Below are 13,756 nucleotides of genomic sequence, written 5' to 3' on the forward strand. Positions count from 1 at the left end.
GCTTTTAAAAAAATCAATTAGGTCTGAAGTATTTTCCATGTCTTTTACATCTTTCCTTCTTTTATATACCTTGTAAATAATTTCTTCAGTGCCCCCTCACAATTGGCCTCCAGCATGGAGCTCCACTATATACACTTTGTCTAATTAAATTATTTTTCTAATTCTTTTTAATGCTTTTATGACTGCATCTATAAACAAATCAGGGACTATAATATTAGGATCTAAGGGCAATGCAACTTTTTGTACACTTCTTCCAATTTTAATGTTTGTAGTCTTTTTGATTTTTACTCTTACATATCATTAGAATGACTTTGATTAATTAGGTCTCGCAGTACACTTTCTTTAAGATTTTATCATCTGATTTTCAAGCTAATATAATTTGTAATCTTTAATAGTTCCTCCCAAGATTTTATGAATAATGTTGTGCTCGGCTACCATATTTCACCCATTGGCAAGTAAACTAAAATGATTGCTGACTAACGCAATTTTAAGGCTTTTTTGCTCTCATCATAGCAATGGATTTATTTATATTAGAGTTTCTGTATGAAATTATTGCCATCAGTGTTTTTTATTTCTTCATAGAATCAAAAGATCATTTTTTTAAAGCCAGAAGAGATCTTCAAGGCCATATAATCCAACTATTATTTATAGATAAGAAACTGAGGCTAACAGGTTGTGACTTCTTCAAGGTTACATGGGTGGTAAGGAGTTGTCAGGATTTGATGCTAGGTCCTTTGGTTTCAAATATAGTGCTCTTTCCTCTATAACATGCTGGTCCCCTCTATCTCACATTTTTATCAATAACTTGTTTAAATGGAGTTAAGTACATATTATATCTTTTTCTCATTCTCATTCTTTCTTCTAGCTTTGTAACAATTTTGACTTTGCTTTCACAAATTGAGAGTCTACTTATACATATACATCTGTAAAGATTAAATTTAACTCTTCCCTAATTATGAATATTAAAACTGTAACCCCTGCCTCATTTTAGATTTAATCACAAAAATGTAAATACCCTACTTAAAAGTTGAGTATGGAGATCTGCCCATTTTTAGATCTAATCACCAAAAGTGTAAACATCCCACTTTAAGTGGGAGGTCTGTGACCCATGTGTGCAATAATGGGTGATGAATCAAAATTGACTGAGTGCCTCCTGGGCAGTCCTAAATTGGGACTTCAACTGTGATTGGTAGATATAAAATTAGGGGAAGACACAGGAAGTGACACAAAAAAGGATCTTTAAAAGTAGCTGTCACTGAGGGAGAGTTCTTCATTCTTTGGAATGGAGGCTGGACTCAAGAGTCTATTCCTGGTGAGGCTGTTCTAAAATCTCTTTCTTTGAACTGACATGTGGTGAGTGAAAAGCTGTCTCTTAACTGCTGGATTTTCTGGAAAAAACTAACCTCAGGAGAGACTTGCCTCTTGAGAAAGACTTCCCCAGGTCCTCAGCTTTGCCAAGAACTAAGGACTAACTCTCCCTGCCTAAGTTGCTGGGAGTAAATTACTCAGTGCTTAGGCTAGATATCTTGCGTTATCCTCTCTTTGATTTTCTTATTTCACTCTTTCTACATTTTATAAATAAATTGTAAATAAATCTCTTTGAAATAAATTAAATTCATGGTGACCATGCTCTTAAATAATCCAGTCCAACCCTTTTAAAATTAATCCTTTTCCCCTTTACACATCTGATTCATGAATGATTCACACACATCAGAAATAAGTCATTTTCTATCTGTTAATATATAATCAATTTTCTTTTTTGTGATGTTATTTGGGACTTGATATTCAGTAACTTTGGATTTTTTTTCTCTTAAGGACAAAATTACTAATGTGGAAGTGTGAGAGCTCTGTATAGTTTATAATTCTTTTGACTCTTTTATTCCTTATTCTTGATCCATATTTTTCAATATTTTTGCATTTTCACTTATTTTCACTTTTGCATGAATACTATGAATACTATCCATATTTTGAAATTGGACAGTTTTTTCAAATTCTTCCTAGAACTTCTTTTACCTCTTTGTTCTAAACAGTAGATACTGATGAATAAGCAGGAAGTATTTTCAAGGCATACTTTTTGTTGTTGCAAATATTGATCATGAATATTGCAATACAACAAGAAGAAAATACCCCATTAAATGTTGTTTCTTGTTAACTTTGGTCACATTATAAAACCAACTGTCTCAATTCTTTCATTCTAACCCTCAAAATTAGATGTAACTTCCTTCTATATTATAGTTTTGATTATAGTGAAAATGCCAAGACTGATCCAATTCAGTTTTTCCTGTAGTACATTCATCTAATAGTCATTGGGCAAGGATCTTGGGAATTAGCCCAAGAATCCATCACCTAGGAGGGCTAGCTTACTGGTGATGAACCTCCTCATCCTTGGCTATGTTGGTCCTCAGAAACAACTCACTCTCTTTCCAGGATCATACTCAGGCTCTTTTCTAGCATGCCAGAGTTTGTTCTCTGCTGGAATAAACCTTGATGGTCACTATGCCACACTGAGGAATCAGGATTTTGAGGCAGAAACTATAGAAAATAATATTTTTGTGATTTAAAAAATACTTATGCTTAACCCAAAGTGCCTAACATGCTGAAGGAGTGGCTCATTTTCCTACAGAATTCCACCCAATAACTTTTAAGTTGTGCATAGGACAAAAGGATGAGCAAAGAGCACTTTTTATAGGGATTTTTTCTACATTAAAATATCAAGAATGGTTATTTTTCAGCTAAAATTACTAGGCTTTTAAAGTCAACACCCACATATAGTATCTAAGGGACTACCAGATTGTGACATTTTTTTTATTTGGTAGGCAGAATGTTTCATCTAAAAACATGCTTTCCTAGTATTGTAAGGGGAAAATCAGCAGATGGCTTTATGATTTAGAAAGATAATTTATTTTAGATTACCTTCGAAGCTGAGGAAGAGAGGAATAAAGTAATATTGCTATTTTATAGCTTCAGTGCTTCAAAGGATCTTATCTCACCAATGTAGGTATTTCTTTTTTCACTGGTACAGGATGAGGTACTACTACTATTTATACACTTAACTATTTATTCTTTTACAATTTATTTAAGCCTGACTTGTGATTTCAAAGGTAAAAAGAACTCTCAATGAAAAAACTCTTACCAATCCAGACAGACCTTGATTAGGAACCTAAACTTTTGGAACTTGATCCCAGTTCTTCCTAGCTATAAGGCTGGCCCTCCATTTATTATAATAACAGCTAATAATAACTATCATTTATATAGTACTTAGTGTGTGCCAGGCATTGTGCTAACTGCTTTACAATTTTATTTGACCTTCACGACAACCTAGGGAAAGCAGGTGCTATTATCCTCATTTTACAATGAGTGAACTGAGGCACACAGGTTAAGTTACTTGCCTTATCCTTAAATTACTATCCTGCTATTCTTTCATAGTTAATTTTTTATGGAATCTTGCATAGGTGGATAAAATAACAGCTTTATTTTTTTACATGAGTAATAAGTAGTAGAATGTAATCTTATCGAGAGACCCAGTGAAAGCATCTTTCAAATCATTTCAGTAGCAATCCTGGAAGATGGTGACATATACTTTATCCTATTTCCATACAATTTTCATTTCTCTGTTTTATCTCTATATTTAAAAAAAAGCTTTTTGTGCTATGTAATTTGAAAATATTTATTATAGTGATAGCCATGAAAACATTATCCTTAATTTTTTTATGCTTCAGTAATATTTTGATGATTTTCCAGAACAGTTTATTTGTTGAATTCTTTTTTTTTAACCCTTACCTTCTGTTTTAGAATCTGTGTACATATAATAGTGTGTCAGTTCCAAGGCAGAAGAGCAGTAAGGGCTAGGCAATGGTGTTAAGTGCTTGCCCAGAGTTACACAGCTAGGAAGTGTCTGAGGTCATATTTGAACCAGGTGTCTCCCATCTCTAGGCTTGCCACTGAGCCATCTAGATGCCTCCTATTTGTTGAATTCTATGGGATATATTGAAGTCTGTGTTTATAGACTGGAGATTTTTTTGGTTTGGGTTTATATAATGAGAATAATGAGCTGCTGATGTATAATTATAACAGTCTGATCATGTCTTTCTATGAATTTAGGAGATAATACATTTTAAATTACATATAATATAATTTCCATTATTTCATTACATAATCTGCAGTAATCAATAATTCTGGGTTCCTCAATTAATTTCTATACATTATAGTGGCAATGACCTTATCCTGAATTATCAGAAGCCCGTGTTTCTATAAACACATCTGCATGACTTAGCCATTCACTTAATGCTTCTTTGTTGAGATACTAAGTGAATTCATGAGGATATAACATGTACTCTATTAAGTATTTGTGAAAAATGGCACTCATATAGCCCACTTGCCCTAAAAAGATACCATTTTCTATTCACTAATTAATTTTTTGCCCTGTTTTGGTTTATAACTGTAGATAAAATAAAGCCTTTAATTGACTTGTATCCTAAATTGTAAACAAGGCATTTTTTTTATAAACAACATATATTTATATCCTCAACATTTCATGGGTTCCTTCAAGAAATATACTTTTGATCATATTTAACAAGTTTAGTAGAATAATTCTGACTTTATCCTTTACTATTGCAATTTGAAGTGAAGTATTTTTGTTTAAAATATTTTTTTATCAATTTTAACCAGTTGATTATATGCTTTGAAAACACCTATCAATTCTTTTTTTCAATACTTCTTCCTTTTTATGAGGAAGCATTAACCTTTCTTTCCTTGGCTTGGGGTGTTGGTGCATATGTTTAATTAGCATTATATGAATTCTTATTTGGATACCTCCACCCATTGTTGTCCATCCTACTATGTCAAAAGTATACATTGAGACTGAGATTATATAGGTATTAATGATCCAAATGGATTCTTCCCATTAAGCTTTGACTTTGGGATGTCTGTGTTTGATAACACACATTTTTGGGCTGAATGGCTTTTTCCTAGATGGAGGAAATGTTTGAATTTTCTTGACCCAATTATTTTTAAGTATTACCTTTGTGCACTGGTTCATTTTGCTCTCTGGATCCAAGTTTATAGATTTCAATTTCTTTTATTTCTTGGCACATGAACAATCTTTCATGTAGAGTCTAAATAATATTTTTATAACATAAGTGGAAATTTCCACAAGATCAAATAGCTGTTTAATGAGTTTTCTGTGGAAGCATATAATTTGATGTTATGATGTGACTGGTCATGATATAATATGATTTCCTATTTGGCCAAAAATCATACTGGGTTCTTTTCAGGAATGGTTACAATGGGTTGAAGGATAGGCAGAGGCATGGTAGGCTCAAACTATTTTCCTAGAAGATATGATGTTTTATAGAAATTGTTCTTGACCTTACTGAATTGGAGGGTGTTTTAAATAGCAAACTGCTTTCCATGTGGATGTCAAATACTCTAGTATTTTCACAATGCTTAGATCCACAATGCTTAGATGCCTGGAATACAGAATTGAGTCAAAGATTTTGACACACAATCAATAAAGATGGTATAAAAGTTATAGCCCTTTACATTTGCCTTACATATGACCATGACTTGTTCAATAATAACTAAAGCAATAACAAACTGCTCTTTAAACTTTTCAGGCATTTAGTCACAACATTTTTACTCCTCAGACAATATTTTTTTTCTTTTGTGTTTACATATGCATATATATAAACATGTATAGGTATTGAGGAATTTAAACAATATTTCACATAAATTAAATTAACATGTAAATAATGTTTGAAGGGTTCACTAGCATTCTCATATTTTGGAAATAAATATCTTCTGTGAAGGCACAATTTAAAAACAACAGTTCTCTGTTGAGAACTGAAACATACCACATACAAATGATTTTATTAAGAAATTTGTGATAAAGCTTGGATCCAAGTATAATCTGGCAAAATGCTTTGCTAGTAATTCTAACATCATACTGAAGTGCTTGAGCCAATAGTGATAGAATTTATGCAGATCCACTGGTTTTCCTGTTTGCAGGAAAAATTAGTTTCAGGCAGCTCCCCTGGGGTAACTTTCATTGTTCATTATATTGATGAAACACAAATTCGATTTTTTTCTCTAACTTGAATTTTTGTTATTCTGAATTTCTTTCAACAATTTAAATGACCTGAAACATTCATTTTCTTTTTAGACACTTCTCAAATACCTTTGTTTTTCAAGTCTCTATAGGGTAGTTCTTTTTTAAAAATTGATGTTGAATTGCTTATTTTGCTCTTTCAAATCCTTTTATTCCTTATATTGCCTTAATATTTAGGCTTTCACTTTCAATTGTTGATTAAGAGTAATTTTAGATATATTTTTGTTTTCTGGATTTCATTCTGCATTTTGCTTTTTTGTTGTCTTCATGTGTATAATATGGTCAAGATTTCCACTGTGGACCAGCTGGATATTAACGCAATCTTTCAATATATTTTCACAAACCATTAATCATTATAAAGGCTACAGCATATATTACTATATGCAGATTCTCAAATATTTTTATTCAGCCAAATATTGTGGGAGAATCATTTTTCATCTGAGTTAAAGAAGTTAATATTTAATTTTTTTAAGATGCTCTGCTATTTGGATTTGCATCATCAAACTCCAAAGGGCTTTTGGAAATTCCATTCTAGGTGTGTCTATCTCCTCTTCAAAATCATTGAGGGATTATAATTACTTTTGTCACTTAGTTCATTATTCAGTAGGGATTCTATAATTTGTGTTAAGTAGAGATGTCCAAAATCTTTAGGTTTTTCAGCTTTCTCTTCTTCAGATAAAAGTAGCTCTTTTATTACTACTCTAATCTCATTTCATTTAAATTTAAGATTGCAGTAATTTACTATGATTGCCTTGCTTTGTTTTGCAGGGCAAATTATGATTTTTAATTCATCCATATCTTCTCATCCTCTGAGAGTCTTGTCCATGTCCCATCATATATCCTTTCCAGAGGGGTTGCCCAATGTGCTTGTAGAACTTCCTCTGAGCCATTTTACATTTTACTAGCATCTGTGTAACACCTCTGTCTCCTATTCCCACATACATGTGAAGGTGTAAATGCTTGTTTAAACATTTAATTAATAAATGGTTAATTTTATGAAATGAAGTAAAATGTGAACCAACCTGAACCTCGAATGAACAGCACATCACTCATCTGGAACTAACTACTATTTTGCTCCTTCTTATTACTAAAAGGAATGATCTCTAGGGAAGAGTCCTGCATTTTGTAACAAGATCAGGAAAGGAGAACATCTATGCATTTTTGTTTCTCTTCATTTTATACATTATTTTAGCCTCAAGGTTAAAACAAACCTTGTACTTTCATATGTTTAAGTTGTGACAAGTTTGGTGGTACAAATTATATATTGCTTTACTGGGGAGAAAAGAGTTATATCTGTAATTAAATAAAACATCAATTTAAATAGCTAATTAATAAATTGACAATTTTTCTTGAAAACTGCCCATGTTTCCACATATCTATACTACACAGAAATATGCATTACCTGTCGATAACTTGATGTAAAGGCTCCCAGGTAAGCCACAATTCCCGATGAAATGAGGATATCACCAGTCAAATTGATATACAACTGTCCTAGCTCTAAAGCACTTTGACTCCATCGAGTTTTCTCCCCTCCAAGGCCTCCAATCAATTGCTCAGCTCGCTCAAGTTTTTTGCTGCACAAGTCGACCTTGAAAAACAAAGTAATCTCTTCTTAGTAGACAGAAATAGAAGTTAAAATTGGCAAGATTTTGCATTTGCATGCTAAATTACTCATGTTAAAATATTCATATGATAAATTTGCTTTCCTGAATAAAATTTTTTTACAATATGTTTTTAAATTATAGAATCACAGAATTTTTAGAACTAAGAGGGAACTTGAGAGATATTTGGATTAAATGTGACATTATAGCAATATAAATACAGTTAAGTCCAAAACACAGATAAAAATATATGACATATACATCATATGAAAAGTATTGATATTTAAGGTGATTAATAGCTCACGAGAAATGAAATGTCATAAATTACACACAAGTATTTTTCACCCAGAAGTTTTTGAATTTTCAAAAGTTTTAATAACATTATGGTCACTTTAATATACTTTTTTGTTATAAACTTGACTGTAAGCAACAAACATGAATCTTTCCATAAACACAGTCAGTCTGAAAAAGATGTCCAGTAGGCTATGCATGTGCCACTATGGTCTATCTGAGTTTTATTTAAGTATATATAAAATTTTAAATAATAATACATCTTAACTTTTGCTAATTTTCAAAATGCTCCTTTTGATGATATTAGATTTGATTAACTCATTTAATCACTGATAAGGCCAACCAACCATCATAGTTTAGGTAGTTACTGAGGATACATATCGAGAAACCCCCTATTATGTGCTTTGGAAAAACACATTAAATTTCACTGTAATTATTCCATAACAAAGAACCAGACTGTATATCAAGGTGATATTGTGATCTACTCAAATAACTTGGTAAATTATATTTTAAATCACAGAATGACAATATTCCAGGAAAGTATTTACTTTGAAATGTTTTACTGTGATTTTTAAGATAACTTGAATAAACATAGGGAAGAAACAATGTTAAAAGAAGATTTGCTAAGAATTTTAACAAAATTATTTTTATGGAAGAAAAAGAATTACCAGGTTTTTAAAAGAATTTATTTAAACAACATAAAAAATTTCTTTTTCTTTTTTCTTTAATTTTTTTTAAACCCTTACCTTCCGTCTTGGAGTCAATACTGTGTATTGGCTCCAAGGCAGAAGAGTGAGTGGTAAGGGCTAGGCAATGGGGGTCAAGTGACTTACCCAGGGTCACACTTGCCCAGTGTCTGAGGCCAGATTTGAATCTAGGACCTCCTGTCTCTAGGTCTGACTCTCAATCCACTGAGCTATCCAGCTGCCCCCTCTCTTTTTCTTAAGGTGCAAAAATGATTGCAATTTATTTTTTGAAGTTTCCTCTTTCTCTGTACAATCCTATACCCCCTTTAGCTATCTCGTCTTTCTTGTTTTCTTTCTTATGTTTTTGTTACTATGTTCAATGCAAAGAACATGACCAATATGACCATGGCTTGTCATGAAAGTTTTGCCAGAAAAGCCTTTCTTTCCCAGACTAATTGATATTTAATTGAATGTTGATTTTAAATAATATTATATTTTTTTATTTTCTAGCTCCAAAATTTGTTTGACAGCCAGAAAAAAGCTAAAGCATCCTGAATTACTTTATAGCAGCACATCATTATATTTTTTGCCAAAATAGGCAATAAGGAACAGGAAACTGGGACTAAACTCAACTGATACAATTCTAACAGGCTGTTATAGGCTGCAGAGAAACACAGTTTGCATTTATGATATTTCCCCAGTATTGAAGCACATTATGGGTAGATCCTGGCACAGCATAAACCATAAACCTAGACCCAAATAGAAATGCATGAATACTTTCACTCATCACAATAATGCCACAATGAGAAAAAGAATTGGCCTTAGCACAATAAGTTATTTTCTGCTTTGAGTGGTCCCTGATGTTTATTTTCATTTTCACCTTATGCTCTTTTCTGTCATTATGTATAAGGTAGTTCATTTCAACATACATAAATCATCTTCCTATTATCTAGTTCCACTATACCTAATTGAAGAGGTACAAACAGCTGCCACTCAATTCAACTATTTGTGCCAACCCCATAATGGGAAAACGATTCTTCATGATCGGAGGAGAGGGTTTTTACCTCTTCCTTTCTCTGTTCATCTTTTAGTGAATTAATTAATGAAAAATAATTTATTAAGCATTTAATAAGTATGAGGCATTGTGCTAAGCCCCAGGGACAATATGAATATACATTAGAAGAAGACAATGTCAAGAGAAGTTTGTGCTAGGGATCAAAACAAAATTATTCTATAGAAGAAAAAGAATTTCTTGGTTTAAAAAAAGTATTTCTTATAACAGAAGTGCCCAAATTAAGAGCTGACATATCTTCCTTCAAAGATCCCCTAATTGGAAAAATAATATTGAATTGTGACATTAGGTAAAATCATTTTTCTCCTTAGTCAGCCCTCCTCTCAATATCAGGTTGAAACAGTTTCTTCTCCAGATGTTGAACCTAAGTTGGGAACTCCTTTTTTTGGTGAAGATCTTAAAAGAGTTAAAGGTATTAAGGGCAGGATTGAGCAGCCATGCTGAACCTGGACCCACTTGAAAGATTAAGGGAAGCCAGCAAGCTTTAGCAGCCATGTTGGACTCATTTAAAGTACCATGGTCTGGCCACTTGGATGAATTTGTTGGTGTCTTCCACATGCCAGCAAGGACAGTTCCCTCTTGTGATGAAGTAATGAGGGAGGGGTTGAGGTCTCTAAGTCTCCCTCCTCAATGAATATCAATCAGAGACATCTTGGGATGTGGAGTGGGGGTGGGAGGGAAGCAGGGGGACTGAGTGGAGAGCTCACAAAGGGTATATAGAGATGATGTCTTGACTGGTCAATTAATAAGTTAATTTAAAATTTAGGAATGCTGACTCTCAATAATTTTATTTGTTATATTATTAAAATTCAAACCAACATTTCCCAAACCATGTTCATTAAGGGAAAATATTTGATAGAAAATTTGTACTGCAAGGAATAAGATCTCTATGTGACAGATGGAAGATCATATCTCAACATCCAAGAAGCTAGAGAGTCTTTATCCCATTTCAACACTGTCTGAAAGTGGACAAGAAAAGTATATCCTATTTAATAAGCTGGGTTTCTAGGACTACTGATGAGCTACTGGGAGATAGCTAGCCAGTGTGATACCAGCTAGGGCAAGTTATATACTACTCAGTGCTGCAATCCACAAAAGCAGATATTTTCTCCATACATAAATCCTCATAAGTAGAAATTTGCCATTTTACAATTTCAGCAACTTTGGTCACTCAGGCTTATTATTAGGAATTGGTTGCAATAATCATAGAAATCCCAAAGCTGGAAGTCCTTCCCAGGGTGATGGATCTAATTATTAATGGTAGGATTAGAGGCAGAAGTTGGATGTCCTTATTTCCTCTCCACAGTGCTTTCCCACTACATGATGTTGCTTCAGTTTGCTTGGAATAGCCATTATTGGGACATATTTTGCATGGTAACTGAAGATGCTAAAAGAAAAACCCTTTCCTTAGATCCTTTTTAAAAAAACTTTATTAAAGAGAAAATAACCCCCCCCACACACACACACATGTGAAATTAACTAACCTCCTACCCCCTTCCTGCTACTCTACTCTGAATCTCCTCTGATTCAAAGTTTCCTACTGGGGGGGGGGGGGGCATGGGTGTGGCCTCTCCCTAGCATGGGATTGGTCTAATTCAAGATTAGTAACATATCAGGAAATAGGGGACATGGTCACGCCCCCAGCACAGGATTGGTCCATTCAAGACCAATCCCACACCAGGAAGTAGTAGGGAGGGACCTCTGAGGCACTGGGGATAGAGTTCCCCCAGCCACAACACTTTAAAACCCACAGTAACCCTTGTGTACTACAGGGTTTTACATGTCTTCTCCTCTGAAACAGTCTGAAAGAAAACATTAATAGATGAGGAAAACAAGCCCTGAGCAAAGAGAGTATTTGTCTACTAGTGCCCTACCTCAGCCCATGAGAAGAAAACTTGGAGGAAGCAGAGAGTAATGCTTTGTGCAGTCACTGAAAGACTAAAAACATGGGAAAGCCTAAGGGGACACAACTGGCTGCCTGTGGGAATCAGGTGACAAAGCTAGGACTGAGAAAGCTGCTGTTCTCATAGGTAGGTAGGTGCAGCAGGATGTAAACCAACACAGGAGGCAAGCTATATACTTGCTAGGGGGCTAAAAGACCTTTCTATTTGAACATACCAGACCTCCATTTCTACCTTCCACCAATATCCTAGTGGAGGAAGTATAGTAAATATAAGAGGGAACCAATATAATAATGCCTGTTCTGCTCAACTAAGAGATTTTACCATCAGCAAGTAACCACCTCAAACCCCCAACCACAGGGGATCTGAAGGTTTTGAAAAAATTAAAATTGGAGCATCACAAATAATAATATTCATCTTGGGCTACTTTAACAAATCAAAACTCTAGCCTGGCACAGGAAAACCTCCACAATCTAATCCCAGGCTAGCTCTCTAACTTTTCAGCTATATAAACCTGCTCATTTAGTCAAGTTTACTATTCCTCAAACTTGATACTGACCTTCTGGCTCTATGTTTGTTTGTTTTCTATTTCCTCTGCCTGTAATGCTGCTTTTTCCTTCCTTTCTTTTCCACTTATTCAAATCCTACTAATCCTTCTTTGTGGCCTATCTTATTTGCTGTCTACCCTGTAAAGCTTACCCTAACCAAGCTATATGTGATCTCTCTCCAATGACATCTGTCTACTTCATTTGCTCCTATAATAAAGGTTCATTAGAGACAAATTGATAAAAAAAAAATATAAGGAGGAAGATTAGACAGTCTCTGAGTACACCAGGAAGCCAGAAGCAGAGTCTTTGGCCAAGCAGGGTTCAACCATGACTAATGGAGGATCATTCAACAGACATCTGAGACCAAGGCAGGTGATCTTGCCTTGAAAATACTCGGATATCATCAGCAGCCGCAAATGACAAATGGTCAAAGGATTTGAACTGGTAATTCTCAGGTGAAGAAATTAAAACTATCATTAGTCATGAAAAAATGCTCCCAATCACTATTAGAGCATTGTAAATTAAAACAAATTTTGAGTATCATCTCAGATTTATCAGACTGGCTAACATGACAGAAAAAGGGAAATGACAAATGTTGAAAAGGAAATGGGAAAACTGGGACACTAATACACTGTTGGTGAAACTATAAACAGTTCCAATCATTCTGGAGGGCAATTTGGAGCCATGCCCAAAGGGCCATAAAACTGTGCATACCCTAGGTCGGCATCCCAAAGAGATCAAAGAAGGGGAAAAGGACATTGTGTACAAAAATATGTATAGCAATTCTTTTTTTGTGGTGGCAAAGAACTGAAAAATGAAAGCATTCTGTCAATTGTGGAATGGTCGAACAAGTTATGATATATGATTGTAATGGAATATTATGGGGCCATTAGAAATGATGAAACAAGATGTTCACAAAAAAATCCTTGAAAGATTTTAGTGAAAAGATGCAAAGTGAAGTGAGCAGAACCAGAAGAATATTATACACAGTATCAGCAATAATGTACAACAATCAATTCTGAATAACTTAACTATTATTAGCAATGCAAAGATCTAAGACAAATCCAAGAGTCTCATGATGAAAGAAAGAACTGACAGAATCTGAATGCAGATTGAAGCATACCATTCTTCATTTCATTTTCCTCCATGAAGATTTTTCTAGTGTAAGTGATATATCTTTTTTTCCCCACTATGATGAATGTGGAAATATTATATGATAACACAGGTACAATCTATATCATATCTGTCATTTTGGGAGGGGCCAGAAATAAAAGGGAGAATGAGAACATGGATCACAAAATGTCAGAAAATCATTCTTAAAAATTGTATCAACATATCTGAAAAAAAATTAAAAAAGACATCAACAGCCCTGAGTTAAGACAAACATGAGTTGATTTTCCCTATGTTCCCTAGGCACATGCCCCTCTTTTTCTGTTCTTTATATGTATCTATTCTTCCTGCCAAAGCTGATTCTATTTATAGGAGAGCTAATCCCCTGGGTCAGATGTATTTAGTTGTTAATTTTCTTACTATGTCCTGTGAGTAAAGGCA

The 13,756-nt window shown here is 33.9% G+C and overlaps 1 protein-coding gene across 1 annotated transcript in view; it reads right to left on the reverse strand.

Annotated features, from left to right (window-relative positions):
- DNAH7 (dynein axonemal heavy chain 7) overlaps positions 1-13,756 on the reverse strand; it is a 303,845-nt gene that overhangs the window by 116,015 nt on the left and 174,074 nt on the right. Inside the window, exon 45 of the mRNA XM_007494538.3 lies at positions 7,509-7,694. Coding sequence (XP_007494600.1) covers positions 7,509-7,694 — 186 coding nt within the window. The remainder of the gene's footprint in view (positions 1-7,508; positions 7,695-13,756) is intronic.

The sequence above is a fragment of the Monodelphis domestica genome, chromosome 4 (genome assembly GCF_027887165.1).
Source record: "Monodelphis domestica isolate mMonDom1 chromosome 4, mMonDom1.pri, whole genome shotgun sequence".
NCBI classification, from domain to species: Eukaryota; Metazoa; Chordata; class Mammalia; order Didelphimorphia; family Didelphidae; genus Monodelphis; species Monodelphis domestica.